This window comes from Halictus rubicundus, chromosome 18 (assembly GCF_050948215.1).
Source record: "Halictus rubicundus isolate RS-2024b chromosome 18, iyHalRubi1_principal, whole genome shotgun sequence".
Classification (NCBI taxonomy): Eukaryota; Metazoa; Arthropoda; class Insecta; order Hymenoptera; family Halictidae; genus Halictus; species Halictus rubicundus.
In genome coordinates, this window is record NC_135166.1 from 5,372,270 (window position 1) to 5,399,808 (window position 27,539).

Consider the following 27,539-nt stretch of genomic DNA (forward strand, 5'->3'; position numbering starts at 1 on the left):
CGAGCGCAAAGGGTTAATAATTAGCTGTGTAAATGTTTAAGTGTTTCGAGGTCACGGTACAAAATGTAAAGGTCACACTATGCAATTTGAAAAAGTGGTACTCAATACGGAACATTTAGAATTTAGAAAATTTGTAAAAAAAGATCCCATGTAACTTCATTCACTTTTCTAAAGTCGTTCGCGTTTTCCAACTACACGAAAGTTTCTCGAAAACGTTCTCGACCTATATTTCCTCATGGTTTGCTTGCACTCTCGTCGTTCTTCAATAGGCACGTTTAGCAGCGGATTAATCGAAATCCGATTCGAAAGTACGTATTTTAATCCGCTCGAATCGGGCCACAGTTTCAGATAAAACATCTGAATATTCTTTTGCAGTGGTGTTATATACCATCGACATGATCGATACACTCGTCTACGAAGAGAAAGAAAGAATTCAGATTTTTAATTGATAATCAAAAAATTAAGTCGAAATCGCAATGTTTCACCCCTTGAATTTGCTACTGTAGTCGAACACCCTGTATACAAACCGTCGTGCGACAAGTCGCTCCAATCAATTAGGCAACAAATCGTAATGTGCATGTACACTTAGCATTACACGATGATCTTCTGGCCGTGCAATTACATTTGTGATTATTTTAGCCGAGATCAATTCAGTTTCCATTTAATTGAGTTTAATAATACTGCTGACGTCAGCTGCGAAACAAGAATGTTTTCTGGTCACGAGCCTAGTTCCTCTGCATATATCATTTTGTCAGCCTTGAGAGCGAACGTTGCAGAATGTTATATCTTAATGACGAACTCACCTTTTTAAAAGATCCTTGTCCAGAGTAACAGGTGCAAATGTTTTAGATTTTAATCTTGGAACTCGTATATTATATTCTGAAATTAAGACGGTGTAGGCATCCCGTTAGAACTAACTAGGCAAATTGTCTTTTTTAATCCCAATTCGTATTAGATACAATGAAACTTAAAAATTTCCATCCCTCATAAACTAAATTCGCTCATAAGCTTCATTCACCGTTTCCGTAAAATCTCATTAGTCTTCGTTGCGGCTATATCGGCGGTAAAACCGCGCGGAGACCGTTGCCTGACAAGATAAATTGTTAGTTCTGATTACCCTTGGGCATCTGGGCTGTGTCGCTAATGAACTACCTTCAATCTTTAATTAGCATGGTATGTACATTGAACATCCTCGTGTATACATAACAACACCAATTTTACAACGTTTATAAGAAAAGTCAATCGGTACTGTGACTGATTATACGCACAAATGACATCACCGGGTTCGAAGTTGCGGATGATAGTGAAACTTGGCGCATACGTAGCGTCGATAAACATTCAATAGTGTCGAAATTATTAATGAAAAGGGAGGCAACGTGAGCCGTATAAGCGCCATCTATACATTAATTCCAAAGGGGATTCCCCAGCGATGGGGATCAAAGTTTGACAGTTACGGTAGAGACCTTTGCGACAGTTACGCAGATAATACTGTATTCCTGTATCACGTTATACTTCTCGAGAGCTTCCGGGCCCCTCGAGAGCTACACCTCACAGTGTTAACATATTAATCTGTATCAAGACATTTTCATCCCCTAATCACTAAACGGATAGCTACAAAGAAGAAATACCTACGTGTCGAATATTTGTCGACACTCTACTCGTGTTTCAAGTTTCGTTACGACTGGCAACTTAGAAACGAGCAATGTCCTTTGTTAATGTACAAAGTTATTTACCGCTCAACCAGGCAGGGGTGAATACATATTTCGCGGTTGGATTTGACTGGAACAGGCAAGGTTATTTGATGTTGCTGAAAAATGTCAGTAGATAGAGAAACACATCAAACCCAAGCCTAATTAGGAGTTAAAGACATTGCTCGTTTGCGGTGGGTGTGCTGATATGGGGTTGACTAGGTACAGGGTCTTTCTTCTCGTTACAAGATTCCCGATGTTTATCCGCGTTTGCAACTTGCTCGACCGATATTTGAGGCCTTTCGCGAAGGCTGCGTAGCATGTAGCAGTGCTTATGATTACTATGCTTGCTGTAGAAACTATCATATCCGCTGCTGGTCGTGGCTGTGCGCCGCAGGGTTACAACCGCGGGATGACCACGCACTGCCAGTCCGCATCCGCAACCGGTCAACATTCTTCGTTTGCGTAGCAACCCTTTGATCGAACCGTCGCCAGTACTGCATCCTGCGCACGCGTCATCGATCACACCGGTTCCCTGACCACTCTGAAACAGTGTGCCACGTGTAAAACCACTACAGCTGTAACGCATCGAGCTTTCAACTTACTGTTGTCCTCCTTCGAACGTTCAGAGGAATTCTACGGGATTGCATTTAGAACAACTGGGGCAATTACTGGGATACCAGTTTCATGTTGTTTTTGTGTTAAACAGCTTTGCGTTATGAATCAGGACCACTTAATTGCAACCATTATATTATTACTTAACTTTTTCCAGCACACCAACAACGAGAAACGAATATCCGATTCGTTCTATTAGTTGCTAAAGAAATGTTTGACCGAGTTTGATTTCTCACGAACGGGAGCAATTATGTTGTTAGTAGGGGTGTGCGAGAACCAGAAATATCGGGAACCCGATGGTTGGGGCGAGTCGGGTTCCCGAAAATTTCGAGATTCCCGAAAGAATCGGGTTTCCCGAAAATTTCAATTTCCCTTTAGGGAATCTCGAAATTTTCGGGTAACCGTCCCGAACCCGAAAAAATTTCTTGTACCCGACCCGACCCGATATATAGGGTTCTCGCACACCCCTAGTAGTTAGGTACCATCACATGAATACGACCGTGCAATCAGTTGCATAACTTGTGTCGCGCACCCGCTATAATTTCATGGACGTTCGCATGGAATTCGTATTAGGGGTTTTATGAAGTCGCGATTCTCTCAGCCCCGAGTACGTTCGTAAATTGCCGCTCACGTTGTGCAATATAAATTCCAAGAACGATCAAGGAACAGATGGGTTTCACATGTTTTTGAGAATTGCAACGACGATGACAATGCCTTGTGTCGACCCATAGAAATAACATCTGAAGACAGTGTCTCCGCCATTTCCACAATTCACCCCCAATCGATACTTATTAATTGAATTAGTGATAGATACGTGCTTACCTTGGTTGTCATTTGCGGTACCAGCAAGCCGAAAATATTTCAAGGATTCACAAATTAATTGGACGATTGATTGGCGATTAATTGGAGAATTAATTGTTGGGCGACATTGAACCTGCCTACTTGTTAAAATCCACAAGGGCATTTCTAATATCGAGAATTATCGAGAAGAGGGGTCAATTTATTTTCACTTTACGATCAGGCTCACGTAGATACTTTATACGTGATCACTATAAATTTGTTTCCATAAATATATTGTGTCCATAAATGTCCATGAATGGAGTAACCAAGTACGTCAGGGTACACATACTAGTACGTAAATCGTAAAAAGTAGGTTCCCAAGTAAGCAATTTGCTATGAATTTGCCACTAAAACTTGTCGACGAATTTCGACCCCATATGTTTCTGCATCACGTTTAGTATTTGAGTGCAAAGTTTGCAGTCGCAAATCGGCGTAATTGCCCTCGTGAAGGGGGCGGGTGGGTCGCACTAAGAGCGGACCTAACCTTACTCTAACGGACTCAATCGGAGTAAACCTTGCTGTAGAAGGGAAAACGGAATTAAATGATTGAAAACACACGGAACTTAAAATTGTATAATTGAGAAGTTTAAATAAATTTCCGTTTTACAGCAAAGTTTACTCCAATTTTCCCAATATATTTAGATCAATGTTAGGTCCGTTCTTAGTGAGACCGACCTGCCCTCTTCACGAGAGCAAAGTTTGGCTTGGATTTGACATGGATTTGGGATTGCAAATTTTGCACTGAAATTGTATTCCTTGGTTGAATAAACGACGTTTAACTCGTGAAAAAATGGAGAGCTCAGATTCTTGCATAAAATGCAGTGGAAGGATACGGCAGTTAATATTAGGAAGAAGACACGTTGGAATATTATTAGAAACTCCCCCGGTACTAACAGGAGGGCTGGTTTTTACCTTGTTCTTCCCCGAGTCGGCGTAGTCGGAAAAGAAAGGCTTCCTCGAATTATTATACATGCATAGGATCCATACACGGACTCGAACTGCCGACACTTACTCTGCGACGAGATTTTGGGTGTGCAAGCCCGTCAGAACCGCAACGAAGGATTTCAACCACGCTACGTCGAAAAGTACGAGTCATGAAGCAATAGACCACAGGATTCAGCGCGCTGTTTGCATGACCCAAGAATAGAGAGTAGTCTTGGACGAACTTGGTTGCGTTTCCCTCACCTGCGAACAATATTTAGAACTGAATTTTCCTTCAAGCGTCGCAACACGAACGGCGATGGACAAAACGAAAGGTTTTACTATTATTATAAATTAAGGTCTTTTTCATTGTTAATACACATGCTACTCTAATATTTTCAGCTAAATATTCCTACCCTCCAATCCGATAGTGAAAGCTACAGATGATGAAGAAAACAGATGAAGGAAGATATAGAGGATAGAAAAGTGGTGTAGTTGGTTCATCTAGATCAGAGCTGGGCAACTTTTTCCTTATCCAGATTAATTACCGTAACTTTGAATACTACACTTTGATTACCCACAAGAAAGAAATACTCGCTTAAAAGATCAAAGATATTTCTGGAAAAGGAAGAACAGAAGTTTAACGCGAGGTACGAAAGTTTGCTTCCAAGGTAGAATTGCGCTTAAATCACAAGCGACAGGATTAACGCATCGACATAATGTTAAATTATTGGTCGGAGCGGGTGTGTATGACAGGTGTTTTGTATGTGTCCTAACTGGCTTTCGGAAGTACACGGTATTTCAATTAAAAGGTAGCTGACGATTGTTGTGGTTTCATCAATGGCCCGGCACTCACCGACGGCGTCCAGATCGTTCAAGAGCATTAAAACGTTGTACGGCAGCCAGCATAAAGCGAACAGCACCGCCAGGAGGAGCAATATCCAAGCAATTCGCCTTCTCTCACGTACCAGCCGGAAGGTCTGCGAACAGAACGTGGTTGCACACTAGGGTAGACTTTATGTTTCCACAAAAAAATTTTTTTAGTCTTACCCCCTAGAATTGCGCGACTTTCTGGGAAAATGATCTGGAAAAATTTGAGGTCGATTGGATCATGGGAACCCGATCACTCCGGATCATTTTCTCAACAACTCTCACAATTCTGGGGGGTAAAAAAATTTGTTTAGTCTCACCCCCTAGAATTGCGCGACTTGCTGGGAAAATGATCTGGAAAAATTTGAGGTCGATTGGATCATGGGAACTCGATCACTCCGGATCATTTTCTCAACAAGTCTCACAATTCTGGGGGGTAAAAAAATTTGTTTAGTCTCACCCCCTAGAATTGCGCGACTTGCTGGGAAAATGATCTGGAAAAATTTGAGGTCGATTGGATCATGGGAACTCGATCACTCCGGATCATTTTCTCAACAAATCTCCCAATTCTGGGGGGTAAAAAAATTTGTTTAGTCTCACCCCCTAGAATTGCGCGACTTGCTGGGAAAATGATCTGGAAAAATTTGAGGTCGATTGGATCATGGGAACTCGATCACTCCGGATCATTTTCTCAACAAGTCTCACAATTCTGGGGGGTAAAAAAATTTGTTTAGTCTCACCCCCTAGAATTGCGCGACTTGCTGGGAAAATGATCTGGAAAAATTTGAGGTCGATTGGATCATGGGAACTCGGTAATTCCAGATCATTTTCCAAAGTGTCATAACTCTTGGGAGAGGGGGTGAGACTAAAAAAATCTTTGCAAAATAATTTCCGTCAAGTAGAGGTAATGTCCACCCTATTGCACACGATCGTAAATGTGCACGAATTTAGACGGAGATCACAGAAATACGTTGTCTAATCGTTATTAGAGTAAGCCCGCGGCTACGTTTGATGTGTATCAAGGGAGTCTCGATTCGTTGAATAAAACTGAAGCTACTAGAGGGAATCGTGCCAACGATCGGAGGGCGGAATTGAAAGAAACGACGAGGACGGAGAAGTTCGTCTCGGTAGTAAATTATGATGTCTCTGAACGAGGGACGTTCCCTGCGGCGAACACCGGTTATTTCTAGACGTTGTCCAGACTACCAGTGAATGGGCTTTAACGAACCGGAGTTCGAAAATCGATTTGCACTCGAAACCGACGGGTTCTATTAATCCGATTCGGTAAAACGCATCAAATAATTTCGCATAATTAAAAGCCGTCGCTCGTAGTCAGTCGATTGTTAACCGCCAGCCTAGATCTGTAAAGTTATTGATGTTCGAACCAACCTGTTGCGAACTTGCATTTCCCCTGACGCTGTCGCAATCGAACGGCGGTTTCCGGGAGCACAGCGTTCGACCCATCATGGAGTAGGATAGTATCACGACGAAACCTAAAGAAACCAAGTGACGAAACCAAAGAATACCTAATACCGTCTTTTCTCGACATATGTCCCAAATATCTGGCCGATAAAAGTCCCACAACTATCCCCACCATCGCGGAGTATACCTCGTGAGGGGCTGAGAAGCTCGAGAGGACTCGGTCGCCGAGGAGTGTAAACATAATACGGGTCGGGTAAACATAATACGGATCATAAAAAGATAATCAATAATGAAAGAGTGTAATTTTTAATTTCAAGGCCTGAGCTCACCCGGGCCTTTGCCATACGCTGTCCTTTGCGTCCGAAACTCTCATCGCTCATTACACAAGTGAATATCATCGAAATTATATCATATTTGGTATAATCTTCACTAGAAAAATAATGAAAAATAAAGAAGTTTTGTTATTGGTCACACCGATCATACTGATCTCACACCGATATGCCTGACCCGTGTTATGTTTACACTCCTTGGGGACCGAGGCATCTCGAGCTTCTCTATACTTGTCTGCGTTCGGCAGTGGAACAAAGAATAATATCTTCTAGCCGATAATTGTCCCTGGCCGGACCCGTGTTTTGGACAATTATCGAGTAGACACTGTGTCGCGAAAGTGAATTATCCGCTGGTTACGGAGAGTTAGGTGTGCTTTATGCTCGTTTCTTTCTTCTCGCAAAAGGGATGTCACAGAGACGTCGTACGGTTCGAGGTAAGCTTACTATTAATCACACAGGCTTACCCGGGATAGCGTATACCAACACGAAGCACACAGCTCCGAAAAGAATCGGCCGAATGCCCAGCGGCCTGAAGTCTTCTTGACAAGTGTAGAAAACAGGTGGTTTCTGCGAAGAATTCCCGGTCATTGTCCAGAATCGGCGGACAATTATGTAGTCGACTTCCATGTTGGGGCTCTGGAGGTTCATCTAACACAAAGATTGATCAACGTTTATCCGTCGATCTGTCTTTGAGAAACACAAATCTGCAGGAAGGCATTTTCTTTATGAAAATAATGCCAAATACGATATTATTCCGATGACATTTGCTTGTGTAATGAACGATGAAAGTTTTGAACGCGAAGAAGGACGGACTACACTTTGCACTTACGCTGCTCAGCGACCGAGGCAGGTCCCTAACCGCTGAAGACTTTTTGAACCCGGTTCCAATCCCGCTCAGGTTAATCTTTTTTTTCGTTAAACAAATGTTTTTTCGCTTCCTAACCACATGAATGTTGTTACCCCATTGTAAAAACATTTTTAGCTATCTTTGTAAGCTTTCTATTATAGTTTTGCATCTACATCAGTCCCGTTCAGCAAGCCTTGCGGCGGGCAATGGCGCCCGCCGATGCCCGCGGGCATAGCTGTGAAATATTGTCATAAGCTGAATCATCGAAAGGAGGCGTGGTTCATTGCCCGCCAAGGCGCTTATGCCCGAGGAACCAAATTCTCTGCCCGCACGGGCGATAGATGAACGGGACTGATCGAAGCGAATAATAAACTAATGCGAAGTTAATCGTCAGACAGCAAAACATCACAGCTTGTCGACGATATTATGTTAAAGTTGGATTTCATACTAACCACCTTTAAGACCGGAGCAAAGATGATTAAAGCAACCAGCCAAAGAGCCACGATAACGAGGACGGTGCTCTTGCGATTGAATACCCGTCGGAACGCTATGGGATTTCTTATCGCCAAGTATCTGTCGATGCTCATCGCGGTAATGGTAAAAACCGAGGCAGCCACTGCAACACCTACAAATGATTTTTGATTATGCTGTTTGATGAATTTGAACTCTTTCCGTTTGTAGCCTTAAGAGCCAAGGGTAGTCGCGTAACTTTTGTAGAGTCAGCAAAAGTTGCTTCCTCTTTCGAAGGAGCCCTTTCCCAGCGAAAAATATTCTCATATAAGGACGAAAAGTTGAGACACGTAAAACCATTTTTCGCCTATTTTTGTCGGTAACCTGGTCACTCTACCTTATCGCGAATCTACGGCGTCTTGGCCAGTACATGTTTCTCATAGATCTTGGTGAACTATTGTCATTGTTTTTTAAAAAACGGTAGCGTATCAAATAACAGTATCTTCTAGTCGATATATGTCCCTGGGTAGACCCGTGTTGTGCACGTGCATATATCGAGAAAACACCTTATCTAGACCTATAAAATGCTGTTGGTAATTGGTGGCTCCAACCAGTGTCGCCACCAGCGCAGCATGGCGAGCATACCCACGCTTCCGCCAGGGCCCGATCATGAGACGGGTTTCCTCTCTGTTGTGCTTACGTCACAATGTCACGTAGCTAATCCGGTAATGACAGAGAGAGGGTAACTGTATTCTCCTAAATTCCCCTGGTCTGGCGACACTGGCTCCAACCATGCCCAGGCTTATCCTAGACTTACCAAGGTGTAAACTTCACAGTAGTGGAGATAAAAGTTTCATAAATTTCTTGCACATCCCTTTCGTCATATATGTACATCGAGACATTACTATAATGGCCAATAGCAGAAAACTTGAGCACACAGAAATGTAGGAGCTATCCGTTAGTAATTACCCTGCAGATAAGAGGACAGTTTGCACATAAGTTCTCCATGGGTCCAGTCCATCGAGATTGCCTGACTGACAGCCATGGGCATGCAAATCGTAGTCACGAGAAGATCCGCTATGGACAGGTTCACCACGAAGTAATTGGTAACGCTGAAAATAAAAACGTCCTTTGTTGCATTGTTCGTACACCGTTCACCGTTTGTTATTTTGAGTGCTGGATGTGGGTGTGTACGGGTGTAATACTTTCTGTCGACGTTGTATAAATATCATCGGTACTCATAATGCGGTGATCAATATTGATACAATGACTGCGTTTTAAGGGAAGGAACAAGCAGCTTTCACGACAAACGAGTCTTTTACGAATGAAAAGGGTTTCTTGTCTTCGCGACAAAAGGTCCACTTACTCCACGGTTTTCTTTCTTGGACTCGCTATTGTCGACGTCTAAGACTAATTTTTAAGCGAACTGATTAAGGGAGGCAATTCATGTAACGCACATTCTACATTTTAATTTATTTTCCTTTGGTAACTATTTATTTTTGGGTAACTTGAACTGTTCTCATCTTTTTACTGTTTCTAATGAATTAGAGAAAAATTTGTATTTTCGACCAATTTTAGTATCTAAGGTTGCTATCATTTTCAGAGTATCTAGTAACTGTACCGAAATGGGGTAAAGGACCCAATTATTGTGGGGGTACCAATTACTGTGGCTATTACATTATACTTATTTTTAAAGCGTATTGGATACTTAAAAAAAGAGATATTAATTTTTTTTTCATTAAAATCAGTTAATATATGTTATACGCGTTTATTTTTTAATATTAATCATGCTTTAATAATAAAAATTAACGTTTAAAAATAATCATAATTAATATAGGCGCAGTAATTGGTGTCCCCACAGTATTTGGGTCCTTTAGCCTCTCTCTTTCCCATACGCTGTCCTTCTTTGCGTCCGAAACTTTCATCGCTCATTATACAAGTGAATATCATCGAAATTATATCATGTTTGGAATAAACTTCATTAGAAAAAATGCCACAAATGTTGATGAAAGTCCCGGAAAAAATAATGCAAAACAAAGAAGTTTTGTTATTGGATTACTAGTGGTCTCCTGGCCTCACACCGATATGTCTGACCCGTGTTATGTTTACACTCCTTGGGGACCGAGGAGTGTAAACAGATATATGAACATATGTAGCGAGTATATTCGGGACTGCATCAAAGAATAGTAGTATCTTGTAGACGGCATTTGTCGCTGCTAGACTATGACTTTGACATGTAGAGTGTAGGAGGAATGTGGCGACCGAGGCCTCGGCGCGTATCAAAGAATAGTGTCTCCTGCACGATAAATGACAGCAAGACACGTGTTGCTCACATATATCGAGAATTCACTGCATGTTGAAGTATTTATTAGACATTCAGCGAAAAGCGAACATAACTTTGATTCTACAGTACATGACAAATTTTGTTTGTCAGCATCCAATGGATTATATACGGCCAAGCTCACTCGAACAATTTATTGGGAGTTTGCTTCAAAACGCACGGTCGCGTATGATACCTGGATTTCTCGGATGAAGGGGGTGGGGGTGGGGAGGGGTTGAAGCAATAATTTCTACTTCACAAACAAACGTCGGAACGGCGAGCTATGACGTTCAGACGCGCACCGTGAGTCCGTACCGAACGCTTATTTTCACGACGTTTCGCACATATCGGAAATAAGCACATGCCGATGCATTTCTCAATCCGGAGTCCAAGAACGTCCAAGGTGGATCCCTCCCCCTTGTCGCGATGATTATGGCGCGAACGCGAGAGAATCCGGTATCTGGTGGATCTCTCGCGAACATTTATTTCATTTGGTTCCCTAACGCGTACACGATCGACCGGCGGTTTCATTTATTTACGAATAATATCACTACGTAACCCCTCTATATTTGAGCTGGTACTTTCTATCGACGAATTCAATTCGCGGCCCATTGTTTACACGGAGATTCGTGCGCGCATTTGCAGTTGCATGCCCACGTGAGATACACCCACGTGTTATTACCACCTATTACGCGTCTCTCATCGAGATATTTTCGATCGTACGCGCATCGCCGGTTCATCAACAGTAGTAGCGCATCCTATTCTCTCAAACGATCCTTTCCGCCTATCATTCCAAGTTCCTCCTTTGTGAAACTGGGTCGAGGAAATGCGTGACATAGACGGGACGAAAGAATTGCGGGGAATGCACGTCGCGACAAATGCCCGAGAACGATAAATGAATGATAAATCAAAGATGAAATCCGTCCAAGGTCGACCGTAATGTTTAACTTTTCAAGACTCCACGAGCAGAACGTTTCACGGTTTTTCCCCCTAAACTAATGCTTGGGATTTTGTTCAAATTTGAATATGTTGTAGTTTTTAGTGACCTATGAACGCATCTTAAAGGATTTGTCGATATTTTAGAAATTGTTGATTTTACAGACGTCACCCCTTTTTCACTAAATTATAAGACTTGAACCAACAAATCGATAAAAATGAGTTTTTAGAAGCTCATAGTGAAAACATAAGACCATCTACTGAAGATGTTGTTATTTGAAAAAAACATTTCTTTTTAATTTAATGAAAAAAGAGTGACACTTTTTTTCACGTCTGTAAAATCAACAATTTTTAAGATATCGAAAAATCCTTCGAGATTAATTCACAGGTCACTAAATACTACAACACAGTCAAATTTGAACAAAATCCGAAACAATACTCCAAAAAGTGTCCGATTTCGCGTGGAATGACCCAACTACGATCCTGAATCAGGCTCGATCCAATGAGATTAATTTGGCCGGCATCATAAAGACTCTGCTCGCAGCTACAATACAATTAACTCGATTGGAGTCGATCTTATTGTTCCGGAGGCAATATCCTGATGGTAAGCTGACAACCGTGACAGAGGCGACGCGGCAGCTACCCTAATCAACAGCCTATACACTCGATACGGTTTCAATCGTCTCGTTGCAGCGCGTAATCCAGTCAAATCTCTCTTGATACGTTTCGGGAAACGTTGCTGGTGGACCTAAGTTTAAATTACTTTGAAGTTAATCCGTGCCTCATCAGTTCCTCTGGGTAGGCAGCGCAGATCTGTTAGTATGTATGAGAAACGTACATACGTGTATGTACGCAAGTGCACTGTGTAGGGACTCCTGAGGGCTAAGCATCCAGGCTGATACATGACTCGATAATCATGAGATTTGAACTACAGTAACACCCCGATATATGTGAAAGAAATGTGCACGATATTTGCAAAAAGTTTCTTCCCAATGTCACTTGAGGGGATCAGAAGACTCGTTGCCGAGAAGTGTAACGTGTAGTCTGCGGATCTTTATGCATTTATGGCTTCCGGAAATTTTCAAAAAATTATGAGGTTTTCACATACATCGAGACATTGCCGTGTTTCTGACGACTTAGTAACAAAATTTATGAACGCTTTGATCGCTTAAATCGTACCTGGCGAATTAATACGTTGTTATTTTTTTAAACCGGATTTGCCAAATCTCACGAGAAACTTGATGTTAATTGTTTGTTCCGTGAAAAAGTCGTGAGGCATACTGCTATCACTACGTAAGATCGGCTACTGACAAGGGCGCACTAAAACTATCGCTGCATAATTAACAGCTTTAATAGGTGCTGCGCCAGATTTCAAATACTTAAATCTACATTTAAAAGGCACCGTTAAGTTACTGTTAAAAGTCCTTTGAAAGAAGAATTTACTTCATCTTCAGAACTCCATTATCCTCAAATAGAATTTACTATTTCAGAGGTTGATACGATTTTGGAGATAAATCAGCATAATTTACGACACTGGCTGAGAAAAGCATACGTTTTGAAAACGTGGGATAATATGCAACTAATTGAAAGTAAGAAATCATTATAAATAGATTATTATACTTGGAATATTAGAACAAGATTGCCTCGAGAACCAAAGTTTTCCTATCCTATTGTGTTGGCCTATTTTGTTCTCGTTTCTGTTGTTTTTAAATTGTACGATTATCCTTAATACATAAAACGGGCGTATAGTTTATGAGTTAAGATTCAAGTGTGCAATGTAAACGAATTCATTACATTCGATTCAGTTGTTCAATGTTTCTTTTGACTCGGAAATGAATAACTAAAAGATGTATTTTCGGACAATTATACTTTTTAATTTTCCCACCGGTAAAAATGCGGTACGAACAGCGCAAAAGATTTATGACGTATATGAAGTTCAAAGATGGCGTCGCGTCGTGTCGCGTCCGGACGGAAACATTTTAACAGATTGCCAAAGATTAATTGATTCCTATGCTGAAGCGAGTACAAAGACTTATTGAGGCGAAAGGAAGGTACCTACACTTTTAATCAACAAACCCAAGGGCAATTTACAAGATCCGTATAAGAGTAAATTCTGGATTAACACATTGTCGTCGGGACACGAATAAATTCCTTTTTTTTTAACTGGTGGTGGATTGCGAGACACGTAGAAATCCGGTTTTCTTTAAACAAAGAATTATGTTACCATCGTCTTTGTGACAGTTCCTCAACACACATGCTTGTTATATTTACATAACATTATTCATAGCGTTCTGTTAAAGTTATAGCGATTTCCAAGAATGCCTAATTTCTTACGCGGCGCCTAAAATATCGTCCGCACCATGCTCAAGGCCGCGCGCGGAATGTCCCGCAAACAATGTGTTAATAATGCATACAGTGTTTTCTCGTTATATGTCCACAACACTAATCATCCGATATCATCGAAATTATATTTGGTATCATTTTCATTAGAAAAATGTCACGAATGCCCCATAAAAAAATAATGAAAAATAAAGAAGTTTTGTTATTGAATTGGCCTCCCGATCTCACATCGATATACCCTCACCGGACATACCCCGCGGTAGTGGGGATAATTTCGGGACGTTTATCTCCTAGATATTTGGGACATATATCCCGAAAACACTGTACTTCGAATAAAATGATCTGTGTTCACATTAATTCGAACAGTACCATATTCATGTGGAGAATGAAGTGAAAAGGATTTGGAGCAGCCAAGTTTTCGTTCTCCAATGGAAATCGACTTCACGTTTTGTCGACGCGATGATCGTAAAATTATGCATACATGCATACCTTCTCATGTAGTGGTACTTGAAGACGACGGCGATGACGAGGACATTAGCCGTGACGGCGACAACCATCACATGCACGTAGAGAACGATCAACAAATAATTGGGTTTGCCGTGGAATTTGTCGTAGATGTACCAAAGTATCGTAGTGTTGATATCCAAGGTGACGTTGTACTCCACCGTGGATGTCGACATCATCGTCGAGTCGTTGTTCGCACTGACCGACATCCTTTTTTCAGCAGTAGAGACGCACCCGACCCGTATTATGTTTACACTCCTCGGCGACCGAAGTCGCTCGATCTCCGCTGTCTGAATAGTAACTTCTAGTCGATATATGTCACTGGGCAGATCCGAGTTGTGGACATGTATCGAGAAAACACTGTACCGGCGACGCGTATGAAGCGTAGATAATTAAATCACAATGCAAAATCGTTGAACGTGATTTTTAATACGGGCAGATGCGTTCTCGCGTGAGTACCGTTGATCAACTTATAATCAATCAAGTCGATTCAACTTATAGTCGATTTGAGTGAATTGAATCCATAGAATGTCGAACCGAGTTACAGGTCAGCGAACATTAACGAAACGGACATTTTGTTAGTAGACGGTGACAAATCTGTGGAATGTGTATTCATATTTTTTCCCCATGATTTATGCGCTCCATTTCATGCACAGTTTAGGCTGTCGGTAACCGGCACAGATGTCCGCGTTATCGGCGTCGAAAACACTTTCCCGCTAAGTAGTTACTCAACAGCTGGTCGCAGTCAAAATATGCAGAAATTTCGCGTAAACGGACGTATGACGCGAAAACAATGAGTTTTATATAGAAAAGTGTCTCGATCGATGGAACATTATAAAACGGCTGTGCCGTTTGCTTCTCCCACTTTGTGCGTGTGGTACGCGCACCGGAAATATGACACTACACGCACTACATACGAAACTGTACCGTGCATATGTGAAACAGTAACGACGGCCAGGCGAAATTGCAAAATTCAAGTATTTACGAATGTCAGTGTTGCACGTATATCGTTCGCGCGTTATATGTCGCTATATATGTCGTTCGCATTCCAAGATTTGTTGAAACAACATTACAAAATTATAGTTACGATTCCTCGCGTTAGTTCAACCAAATATTTACTTCCTTCGGCAGTAAAGAAATTATTGGCTACTCGCCAACAAATATCACGAATTTTACCGAACAAATTATGCCACGAAGATGTTACCGAATAGAGTTGTACGAAACATCGAGCAATTATCCACGACGGTGAATTAATTTATTAATTATTTATTAATTATTTATTTTGGTTGTATACGATCCCTTTTTAGTTTCTAATTTTACCGAACAAATTATGCCACGAAGATGTTACCGAATAGAGTTGTACGGAACATCGAGAAATTATCCACGACGGTGAATTAATTTATTAATTATTTATTAATTATTTATTTTAGTTGTATACGATCCCTTTTTAGTTTCTTTTTAGTTTCTAATTTTACCGAACAAATTATGCCACGAAGATGTTACCGAATAGAGTTGTACGAAACATCGAGCAATTATCCACGACGGTGAATTAATTTATTAATTATTTATTAATTATTTATTTTGGTTGTATACGATCCCTTTTTAGTTTCTTTTTAGTTTCTAATTTTACCGAACAAATTATGCCACGAAGATGTTACCGAATAGAGTTGTACGGAACATCGAGCAATTATCCACGACGGTGAATTAATTTATTCATCATTTATTTATTATTTATTTTGGTTGTATACGATCCCTTTTTAGTTTCTTTTTAGTTTCTAATTTTACCGAACAAATTATGCCACGAAGATGTTACCGAATAGAGTTGTACGGAACATCGAGAAATTATCCACGACGGTGAATTAATTTATTAATTATTTATTTTGGTTGTATACGATCCCTTTGTAGTTTCTCGTTTGTGTTAAACCGAAGGATTTTTAAGAGAAAATTGTTTGGTTTTGGTACTTTGAGATTAACGGTACTTTTCGACGAAGATCGAACCGGGTTCCTGTCACCGAAAGTAATCCGCGCGAGAATGTTCGGAAGCGAGACCATGATAAACTGAAAGGAAGAATTGTGGCTCCCGCCTGAGCGATTGAAAGCATCATCGGCGATCCTTCGAACGCGCCTGCGTTCTACGCATCTTACCTTTCCTCACTATCGCTCTCACCCTCTCTCTCTCTCTCCCCCTTTCTATCTCTCCCTCCCTTCTTCTGCAACCTCTTCCTTCCGCTTTGCGTTGTTCTTCAGCTACACCTTGAAAAATGTTCATTAGGATGGCTTTTATTCACTCTTGCAGAAAAATTTTTATAAAAATTTTTTTACGCACCTCCCCATCCCTGCCAGATTGTTTCAATTAATAAAAACAGTGTGTGCTCGATCGGATAACGGGAAAACGTACCCCACGGCCCTCAAATATTAAAACAATTAATTAAATGCTCATAAAATCGTTTTCCTCGAATATCTTTTAAATTGTTGACTGTATCGAAAAATATGTTGAACAAAGCCTGTAGATCTGGACAGGCTACGTATTTTATCCTTTTTCCGTAAATCCAACGGTTTTGAATATTATTCCCTCTTCCGTAGGTTAATTAATTAATATGTCAAAAACTGTGTTATAAATTGAAATTTTATATTAAAAGCTGTTTGACTGGAAACATTTGGCCGGTACTGTATACATGTAATGTATTTGTGTTACAGGTATAATGTATAGATATTATCTTAATACAGTGGAACCACGTTTATCAGGCTCGAACAGACGACCGGAAATCCCGATAATCCGGAAAATTTGTTAAAGTAAATAACACAAATACAGTTCCATGTATTTTATTTATTGCACAATTTATATGTATATTTTTACGGCAATATTGGTAGCACAAAGCAAAAGTTGTATACATATACCATAAATTTAATTTAATTAGTATGTTGTAAAGAAAAGTCTGTCAGTTTTTTGTGTCACATTTGAGGGATGTTTACACTTTACCAACATGTGTTCAGTCGGTTCCGAGTCGTAAACTCAGGGTATTTCTTATTTAGCGGATAAAAAGAAAGAGAGATTATGTTTGACAATGCGGATAAACCGGAAATCCGGATAAACGGAGTTCTACTGTAATACCTCTCAATAACTCAAAAAAAAAAAAAAAAAAAAAATCATTTAATTATGCCCACTTGGAGAGAAACACAGACAGCATCTAGAACAGTTCAACATCTAATGTGAAATTTTGAAGTTCTAAGTGCTTGGCGCCTAACAGCAATCACGACGGGTTTACAGGAATCCATCCTGTTTCCTCGGAAATGCATCTTGCAGCAGTGTATTGTCGCGTCATTCGTCGCCCATTACCGAACATTCCCGTTAGAATCAGTCGTCATTCCCGCGAGTGACAAAAACACAGTGACACGATGACACAGTCCACCGAAGGTAAATTTCAAATTACTCGTCCACGCGACCTTATCATCTCCCGATTTTTTTCTGCCGCCTGGATTCTCCACCAGATAAGAACCGGGACGCGGCATTGATTATGCCACGAAACGATGGTGATTACGGTATGTTTTGGTAGCCCGTGAATATTCCGACAAAGGATGAGGTGAATTTCACGCATATTCTGTTACGGCAAGCCGATAGGTCCTGTTGACGCGCAGGTGTCGTATAATGCCAAAGATCAATCGATAAAACAAAGGCCGACGAATTTTCCCATTTCCCGTTCGCACGTTTTATCACGCGTTTTCTTTCCCCATTTTGCCACTCTCGCAATAGCTCGACGCGCAGCTCAACAAACAATCACCAAATACGTTGTCATGCCCGAAACGATCTGTAAACACATCGTTTGTAATTATTTCTCAGCACGCCGCCACAACACTATTACACAGTGTTTCCTCGATACATGTCCGAAATATCTAGCCGATAAAAGTCCCAGAACTATCCCCACTGCCGCGGAGTGTACCCCGTGAGGGGCCGCGAAGCTCGAGAGACCTCGGTCGACGAGGAGTGTAACGTAATACGGATCGGGTATATCGGTGCGAACCACTACGAATCCAATAACAAAACTTCTTTATTTTTCATTATTTTTTTACGAAACTTTCGCAAACATATTCGCAAAAATATGATATAATTCCGCTGATATTTACTTGTGTTAATGAACTGTTTGGTATAATTTCAATCAGAAAAATTCCACAAATATATCGGTGAAATTCTCATAATAAAAATAATTTATAATAAAAGAGTTCAATCTTTTATTTAAAGTCCTGAGCTCACGCGGACCTTTTGTGGACCCGTGTTGTGGACATATATCGAGGTAACACTGTAGCAAAAAGAGAGGAAACAGTCGAACAATGTCTCGATGTTAATCAACATCGTTGATTAACTTGTCAACTTGTTCGGCATCGATCTAAAAATGGTTCTAACCGAAATCTTACCGAAAGTAAAAGTGGCAGATCAACGCGTATGAAGCCCGCCACAGTGAAGAAATGTACCTTCCTCACCTGGAAGTATGCCGCTGCTTTCAGGTTCTCCTGAAAACACACAAAGGAAAAGCTGTCATTGAAAACTCACTTGAAAAAAGTGGCATAGGAAAATTCAAAGTCGAGGTGCATTTAGATGTAAAAACATCTGACTGGCAGACTTGAAGAGCGTAGAGAGTACAGTAATGTCTCGATATATGTACTATGCGTCCGTCAAGAAAGGAAGCCTTCATTGAAAATTGTAAGGTCAATGCAGAGTAAAGTTTTCATTACAATTTCGGATTATTCCTATCTTTAAACGCCTGATAAATGCTTGCACCTAAGGGAAAATTAGGTGCCAAAGAGAATTCAAATGCACGTCAGTTACAAAGCATCCATAAGGGATAACGGGGCCATTCCACGTCACGTGCTCTCACTTGATGCGCACGTAGTCATGGATTTTTATGAGAGTGTATTAGTTTATAGTTTTTGATGCTGTTAATTCCTCGATATTGTTTCCAGTTATTGGAGTCCGGAGTGCAAAGTCTACTATTTTCAAACAAAATTGTAACTCAAATTCTTCTCACCTGTATAAATACGTCATTTATGGAAGCAGATGAGGACGTCGAAAAAATAATCTCACCAACTCGATTAGCCTAAAAAAATGTAAGTATTACTGCTTCAAAAACTCGGCGGAGTATTCTTCATTCCTTAATGCTCAAGCGTTCCTCAAAATTAGTTAAATAAACCATCTGCCCATGGGTTTCATTCTTCTTCGTTTTACACTTTAATTTAACTAATTTTTTTTTCATAGTGAACCGTTAGCATATGAGAATATATTAATTCTGGTATGTTTTGACGGCGATTTCATCGAAAAAAGCAAGTTTCTATTTTTGGTAAGTTATAAAAAAATAAAAAATTCATCTAGGACAGAAAATAGGCGTGAGGGTTAAAAAATGTACCTGGCGTGCTGTAACGTGACATATAGCTGTAATCAGGAAAACGTTCCATGCGCAAGCAATCACCAGCATCGAATCTCTGATTAGCGCGTCTGTGGTCAGCTTGTTAATGTTCATTGTATAGATTCTAGACATTGCATTAAGGGATAAAGAAGAAATCCATAGCAATAGTTGTACCGCGTACACAGAATTGAGCATCTCAGTTGCGTTCACCAAAGAACAATGTAGCTGCCATATTTGTTGTAATGTGAAACGTGTGTTCAGTCGCTTCGGCATGAACAGTATTCCTTCTTCTAACAAATAGTATGAAATAATTTTGTGTTAGACGAGTACATACGAAGAGAATGGTTATAACTCGGGTACACAGTGTTGTCTCCGTAACAGTCGCATAGGTCTCTACCGTAACTGTCAAAATGTTATCCCCACCACTACAAGGACTACTGAACAGACATAGGCTTAATAATTTAATGACTTCTTGAAAAATAACCTTTGTTTTCGCATTGAAAAAATTTAAATATACATAAAATTAGTTATAGCACCATTCACTTCAACGTCAACAACGGTATAAAATCACGTAGTTTCAAAATTTTATTAAAAAAATAACTAGTAGTTGATTCTCCCCTGATACTCCAACCCCCGGGCGATTAGATCGTTGATTTAGAATTGAAACATGTGCTGTTCCAACTTCGTGCAAGTTCACGGAAAGCAGAATAGATAATAAGCAAATATGATCCCGTGAAATTCGCTGATGCAGCACGAAGGAAGTTGTAAAACAAATCTAACTGTGAATGGTAAACGCGTATAAATGTGTAAGTGAGACACTTTTAGTACCAAGAACTATACTCACCCACGGGAAATGTTAATATATTGCAAAGTTGGCGAAACCTTTCGCTGATAAGAAACGAAAAACAAACAAATATCAGAATCTGTGTAAACACCGCTGCGTAGACGATGGCGTACAAAATTCCACGAAGTATAGGTATTCCGGTTTCAACCCTACAACATTTTTAAATCGTATAATTAACGTTGATGCACGTAAGCCATTCCAAGTCAAATTGCACCGTACAGTAATGCCCCGATATATGTATGTGTATGAAAGAGATGTACACGACATGTGTGACATAATTGATCTTCTTCATCGCGATCGCCGAGACGTAGAACCACATGGTACGAGATAGATACAATATGGATGAAACAATACTAATGCAGTAGTTATCCGACGGGTCATAAGTCTGTGACTAAACTTGTCATACTTTTTGCTCTGTATTATCGGTATTATGAATTCTGACGTCAGAAACGTGCTTCAAGTTTTTTGTTTTATTTTGCAGAGAATCAAGACAAAATATAGCTCAATTTGTAGCTGGAGATATTTTCTAACGCGCGCTATTCTCGACTTCATCCAGAAAACTCATCCAGTGGCATAAAAATGCTTGGATTCCACGGATTTATTTACCATATTACCAAATATTTGCATAATCTCGGCAGCTCCTGACCAGCTCGCGCTAGATTGAACCTTCCTCTTTCGAATGGGCCCTTTTCCAGCGAAAAATATTCTCATATAAGGACGAAAAGTTGAGACACGTAAAACCATTTTTCGCCTATTTTTGTCGGTAATGTGGTCACTCTACCTTATCGCGAATCTACGAGGACCGGGCCCTTAAACGATCTTGCCTATCGACCTTTGAAAGCCATACCTGTAAGTCAAGTATCCAGTTAACGCCCAGTTCATTAATGTAACGAACGATAGAGCACGACATATATGTCGCACAACGCCACGTCTCGAGGGATTGTCGAATTTCGTGATGCGGTCGAAACTTCGCAGACGAGTGAGAATAACGCGGATCTTCCGGTTCCACAGTGTGGTCAAACACGCGTCCACAAAGAGGCAAAAATAGGTAAGGGCAACTCTCGTGAGAACGAAAAACGTAGACGTAAAACTCGAACTTTCGGTATGTATCGCGTGAATAAACAGTCCTATTAAACCGCCCCAATATAAGGTCATCGAGAAGATGATGAAAAGTACATGGCGACGAGTCCTTGCTTTAATGTCGTTCCCGACAGTGATGTGAACAGCGCAGCCCAAAATCCGAGCAGTAATACAGATCGAGCTCATATCATCGATTATCGTCATTATCTCGATGAATTAACTTGTTCCTCAATCAGAGATTCAATTTTTTCGGATGTAAATCAAAGTTCAAATGACTGTTCGAACATGTTACATTTCCAAATGTTATTTCTACACTGTCATAACTATACTAAAAGTAGGTTGAAGTGTGAACAAGACTGCGCGTCGACTGAACGACGAGTACGAGTTGGAGCTGCGTAACGGTTAACGAACGTGTCCCCTGATCAACGGATCAGATAACACAGAAACAAACAAATTTTTCTATCGACATTTGGGGGTTTAAATATGTAATGTCTTCGCAGGACATCAAGATCTAAGGTCATTTGACTATTCGATCGAATGACATGAAGATTTCACCTTACCTTTAGTTAACGATTCGGTAACGAGGGCCTCTTGAATATTAATGTTTTCATAATGAAATAACTCCAAGGAGATGACATAGCAAGTTTAAAGTTCATCAAATATCCTTTTAAAAATACATTCAGATAAATAATGATCGAAATATTTGAAATCTAAATTAAGGGTTAATAATTTACGATAACATGAAGACTTGGATGAAAGGGTATAGCCGGATAAGATGACCAAAAGTGCCCCCAAACCAAATTGATTTTTGGTCACACTATTCGATAAGGCTCCCAAAGAAACCGCTTTGTGACGAGTCAAGTGAGTTTGTGTTTAAGTCGGTACTCCTACCACAAGGGTAGTTACAGGGTGAGCACGGTTTAATGAATTATGCTCTATTTCTTCTGAATGATGTGATGAAATGGAGTATAACAATTTTCCTTCGTGCTAATAATGCTCAGAAATTGTGTCAGGAATTGTGTTTATCGGTAACGGTGGACGTTGACACTGAATGGTAATGGGGCCTCCGTGGGGCGCTAACGCCCCAAAACCTATATCTCATCTGTGCTAAAGCCACCTTACCATTTCTGTGTCACATCCTACCGTATCAGTTGGAACTAACATTGTGGAACTAATATTACAGACGAAATGTAGGAGTAGGCCAGCCAACTTATGCTGTTTCGTCTTACACGATCTGAAATATCGACTCTACCCAAATAGAACCAACTGGTGAATTAGATTCTACTCCCATACCTCGTCTGTGCTTGTACGGAGAAGAGTAAGTTAGTTTATCAAAGAACAAAGGCTTTGTTAATACGCACGAAGAAGACTCGCCGCATGACAATGGCACCTATAGCAGCTAAATTCGGATATTTGTTACCAATTAGATTTCGAGTCTGCCGCTAGGTAACGCTGACCTCAAATTACTGGACGTTATCATGTGCGATAACGTTTATATTGTATTTTAATAAACATTTATATTGTATTTCAACACGATCATTTTATGTAAGAATCAACAATGGACAAATAAAGACAATGTAATCAAACGATATATCTGCGTATATAATTATCGACCCTATAATTTTTCCCGAACGTCCTACTTGTCGTTGAGTTATACTACTGAATTTCGTGCCACTTCTTTCAATATCATATTCTCCATCGCCCGACTTTTTATTGACTTATACTACTGAAATTTGTGAAATGGCGATATGTAGTTCCAAAAACCTAATTCCTGCCAGCTGTGGAATGTTAATCTCGCATTCTGCGTGTCGATAAGGTAGGAAATAATGTTAGTATTATAAAAAAATTGTTTCGAGTCGCTAAAAATTCTTTTGAGAAACATGTTTTTAATACAAAATGAACATATTTGCCAAATATCAGCTCAATCGGATTTGATCGGTTTTCGGAACGTTAGCCTTTGATATTTGTCACTCTCATTATAAAAAATGCAACTTGCAATTTTTAATGAATAGTTTAATAATATCGGCATTCTCGTGCATTCGAAACTCGACCAATTTCATATTGTATACACACTTTCAATCGACTTTCATTCGAAATCACCAATTTTCAAGATGTATCGCTAATTAACTGGTTACCTTATATCCTGAAGGTAAAAAGCGACTGCATTCGTACGACTGCGATCGCGTTCCGGATAAATTGATTGCGTACTATTTACAGTAAATGTGACAGCTTGAGTTTCGTAATAATTGTAGGTGATACGCAATATGCAACGACGACGTTTCGCGAGCGATTTCTTCCAATTCTAATGAGGTAATTTATTGGTCTACAATGTCTACATCATTGAGGGAAGTCACATGACTTCCAACACATTCGGTTGCCCCTAAAGTTTAAAACATTTTTCGAGTATTAATCAAAATCTTTACCTTGAACCTTTGCGACGGTACAATAAAACCAAATACGCGGGTACTCTGATAAAATAATAACCTATTTTTCCGTCAAGGTAGAGTTTCCGCAATATTTGGCTAAGGAACTCGCAAAAAATAGAACCATTGACGACTAGTACAGGCCAATACAGTACCAATCGTCGATGTCCCAATTACGACTATTTAAAATACTGTGACAAGTTGTTGTTGTTCAGATGAAGAAGAATAGAATTTCTGTTCGATAAGTTTTGTGATTGATATGCATGAAATTTTTCTCACACGCAAGAGATAATCGGCTTTCTACAGCAATTTGAAAGCGGACCTTATCGCAACAGTAGTCTATCACTGTTATTATCTACTGTCGGCCTGTGTGTCCTCACCACATAGCATCCACAGTCGCCCACCAGCATGCAAAAAGGACGCGCTTTGCCTGTCGCAAGCAGTGTCGCCAGATTAAGCCTTGCCTCCCCTCTACTCCTCCCCGACGCTATTCCCCTATTTTCCGACGGCGAGCATCCCCACGCTTCCATCATGGCCCGGTCACGTGACACTTTTCGTCTCTATGGTCCATGTGTCACAATGTCACGTAACTAATCCAGTAATGACAGAGAGGGGTAACTGTATTCCTCTCAACTCCCTGCTTTGGCGACAATGGTCGCGAGCAATGTCGTCAAATCGAGAAATGTTCCTCCACTCCAATTTCCCCTTCTACCGCGCTATTCCCCCAAGCTTCCGCCACGTCGCGGTCACGTGACGAATTCCGTTTCTGTCATGCATACTCCGGTAGTGGCAGAGAGAGAGAGAGTATAACTTCTTTCCCCTCAATTCGTACTCCCTCCCCTCATCTGGCGACTAACGCTTGAGGCCCGTGGCGAAAGGCGATTTCCCCCGCTACTTTTCTATCCCTAGCAGCGATTCCCATCATGCTGCCTACACGCGATCGACATCGCTACTGTCAATATTTATAGATAGGCTAATGGCCAACTTATTGGTACCGACAGTATTATTAGCCGCGCAAGATCCGCTCAAGGAATCCTATATTATCTTATCCGTTCTTGTCTTTCTCGTTGTCAATGTAATTGACTGGGTCCCTGGGTCTGCCGACTTCTCTCTGGGTCAGCACGCTCGCAGCAGACCTTAACACGTAATATCACGTAACACTCGCGCTTTAACAACTATATTTACAAAGGATTTGGCAAGATTCACTGATCGATGCCTGATCATTCAACGTCGAACGGTCGCTATAATCTTGTTGAGTCGATCTTCTGCACGCTACCGGCGAACGCAGGATTTGTGAGGCCCTGTTTCTTTCGAAGAGATTTCTTCAGCATCTGACTCCTGAAAATATCACGGAATTTCAACGACCAACACTTGCAGAGCAGATTTTAAGTAGGAAAGGTCGCACCAAGGACGGATCTAACTTTGCTCTAAGAGTGAATACCGAGCAAAATCGTTTTCCCTCCTAGTGAATAAAAGAGTAAACATAAAGATTGTTACTTACGAGGATATGCACGGGATCCACCAGAAGCTTTGATCCTTGCCAAAGTCGTTGCCTTCTTGGAGGGTCTCTGGCAAATCTTGATTCAATGTTTCTGGTAAGCCGAGGGTCAAGAAGGCGTGTATGAAAGACAACAAGCCAAGAGTGACGAGGGGCAAGGCAGGATTGACATCAGCCTAAAGACAAGAAAATATCAGATGATTCACGTTCGTCTCGCATTGTACATACAGTGTAACCTTGATCTAAGCGCAACTGGAATACGCGATCTTAGTCGCTTCGCCTATCCCCCCCACTCAGGAATCACCTCTTCCAAGGAAATACATTTTTGGGACACCCTGTATACGTACCCTGTAATACGTCGTATAATCATGATATTTATCACGATCGTGCTAGCGTGTCTCATTAATTTATCTGGTAAAGCATAATAATAGACACCTCGACTCTGAGAAGGTAGTAATTGTCACGGATGCAAATCTATTTCTCCTTGATTATGAAAAAAAGGTAAGTACCAGTTCCAGTCTCAAGGAAAATATAATTGAATAGACTTGAGATATAGTTGTTAACAGGCGGATTATAGAACTTGACAGCGTGAACAAAGAGCGACACAATGGGATGAAAACTTCGATGAAAATCTGTAGAAGTAGTACCTACCGGATAATTACTTTTATCTGATGATTTTGTATAAAAAGGCACAGTCGCGCACACACTCTATAATTATTCTCTTAGTTACGTTTATACTTTTAATGTTCATATGTCAATCATACGGCTATTTATATGTATCTTGAAATTGGAATGTCGCGTGTAACCCGTGTTTTGGACATGCATCGAGTAGGGGCCTCTAGAGCTTCGCTATCTAGAGAATAGTATCTCCTATCCGCTACATGTCCCTGGCTAGGCCGGTGTTGTGGACGTATATGGAGTACATACAGTAAGTATGCACGTAGTTTAAGTATCCCTAGATACTTAAAAAATAGGGATGTTGAAAGAACATGTTGCTTACCAGATAAATGATGTAGGGTCCCAAAATGTGAGCCAGATAACCAATGATATGGATCAAGGACACGCCTTGCGCTCGCACCACAGTTGGTAACATCTCCGCCGCGTATTGGAAGCCGATGTTCGCGGCAATATTAACTCCAAGACGGGCTACGATCGCCATAGCGACCGTTGGCGGACCTTGAACAAGTTGAGAAATATGTAAATGCTTCGTTGCGTTGCATTACGTCGTTTATGCACGCGGCTGGCACGTAATGCAATCTCGGTCTGCTGATTTGACTCGCTCGCCAATATTAACCCTCTAACTGCGAACTCCGCATACCGAATACATACCTATACATACATACGCCCTGAGAATCCAACCGCTTATACATTGTTATGTTTGTATATGCGAAGGGTGTGTACTATGCGTCCATCAGGAGGTACACGTCTTCTACTATTGGCCGAATGCCTTGACGAAGCCAACAAAGCACATATTGAGTGTGATTGGAACAGAGCGATGTGGTGACGCTGAGCACCTATGTGGACCGTTCCTGGCAGAGCCTAAGCGTAAGAGTGGGGTGCACAGAGTGGCGTCAACAGTGGGGTTTCGCAGATCCCCCTGCGCCCCACTGTCGAAATCACTGCCATCTCCTGATGGACGCATAGTACTGGCCATCTCATTTTGATCTATCATTGCAAACCCCGTATCTAATCCCTCGAAAACACGAACTAAGGTCGAGCGGGCACGAAGCCACGCCCCCGCGGGCAAGGCTCCATGTATTTGTCACGCGCGTCCTACGGCCTACCCCCACTCCGCTAAATCACTTGCCCATAGCTTTGCCCATCGGTGGGCACCCTTGCCCGCTAATAGGCATGTTGAGTAGCTAACCGTTAGCGGAATCATCGGTAGAGGATAGAAAAGAGAACTTACCAGGGGGTGTGGCTAGAGCAATAAAGGAGAAAATTCCGCAGAGAATCATCGACGCGAAACCCATCCATCGTCGGCCCCATCTGTCTAGAAAGAGGGCGAGCAGAACAGCGGCAGGAAGTTCGGTGAGGGAGGCCAAAGAAAAGGACATGAATACGTCCGGGTCCAGAAGTTTCATGTTCCACACATGGCCATCGAACACCCACACCATCAGAAGCCTGGAAACGTAGAAACATCGAGACGTTCGAAAAGAGGGAACGAATAAGTCACGCGGTCGATCAATCGCCAACTTCCAACTTCTTGCTGTCGT

The 27,539-nt window shown here is 41.1% G+C and overlaps 3 protein-coding genes across 5 annotated transcripts in view; all 3 read right to left on the bottom strand.

Moving 5' to 3' along the window:
• Window positions 1-926: 926 nt before the first annotated feature.
• LOC143363073 (QRFP-like peptide receptor) lies at window positions 927-15,360 on the bottom strand. The gene is made up of 8 exons (XM_076803701.1): window positions 14,068-15,360; window positions 8,952-9,094; window positions 7,985-8,157; window positions 7,150-7,333; window positions 6,324-6,427; window positions 4,921-5,044; window positions 4,156-4,328; window positions 927-2,232 (listed from the first exon to the last, which is right to left on the bottom strand). Exons 1-8 carry the CDS (start codon window positions 14,289-14,291, stop codon window positions 1,861-1,863), a joined length of 1,497 nt encoding a protein of 498 aa, XP_076659816.1. The 5' UTR covers window positions 14,292-15,360; the 3' UTR covers window positions 927-1,860.
• A 2,486-nt stretch (window positions 15,361-17,846) lies between these two features.
• On the bottom strand, window positions 17,847-21,606 carry LOC143363021 (uncharacterized). Its single transcript, XM_076803596.1, has 6 exons — window positions 21,170-21,606; window positions 20,323-20,471; window positions 19,479-19,768; window positions 19,104-19,172; window positions 18,493-18,588; window positions 17,847-17,888 (listed from the first exon to the last, which is right to left on the bottom strand). The coding sequence occupies exons 1-6, from the start codon at window positions 21,604-21,606 to the stop codon at window positions 17,847-17,849; spliced, it is 1,083 nt and encodes a 360-aa protein (XP_076659711.1).
• A 1,529-nt stretch (window positions 21,607-23,135) lies between these two features.
• The window catches only part of LOC143362719 (carcinine transporter), a 42,509-nt gene continuing 38,105 nt past the window's right edge, over window positions 23,136-27,539 (bottom strand). For all 3 annotated transcript variants that reach the window (XM_076803107.1, XM_076803108.1, XM_076803106.1), the window contains exons 7-10: window positions 27,233-27,447; window positions 26,324-26,499; window positions 25,327-25,499; window positions 23,136-25,163 (exon numbers count right to left, since the gene is read on the bottom strand). In XM_076803107.1, the coding sequence (XP_076659222.1) occupies window positions 25,067-25,163; window positions 25,327-25,499; window positions 26,324-26,499; window positions 27,233-27,447 (661 nt within the window). In that variant the 3' untranslated portion in view covers window positions 23,136-25,066. The remainder of the gene's footprint in view (window positions 25,164-25,326; window positions 25,500-26,323; window positions 26,500-27,232; window positions 27,448-27,539) is intronic.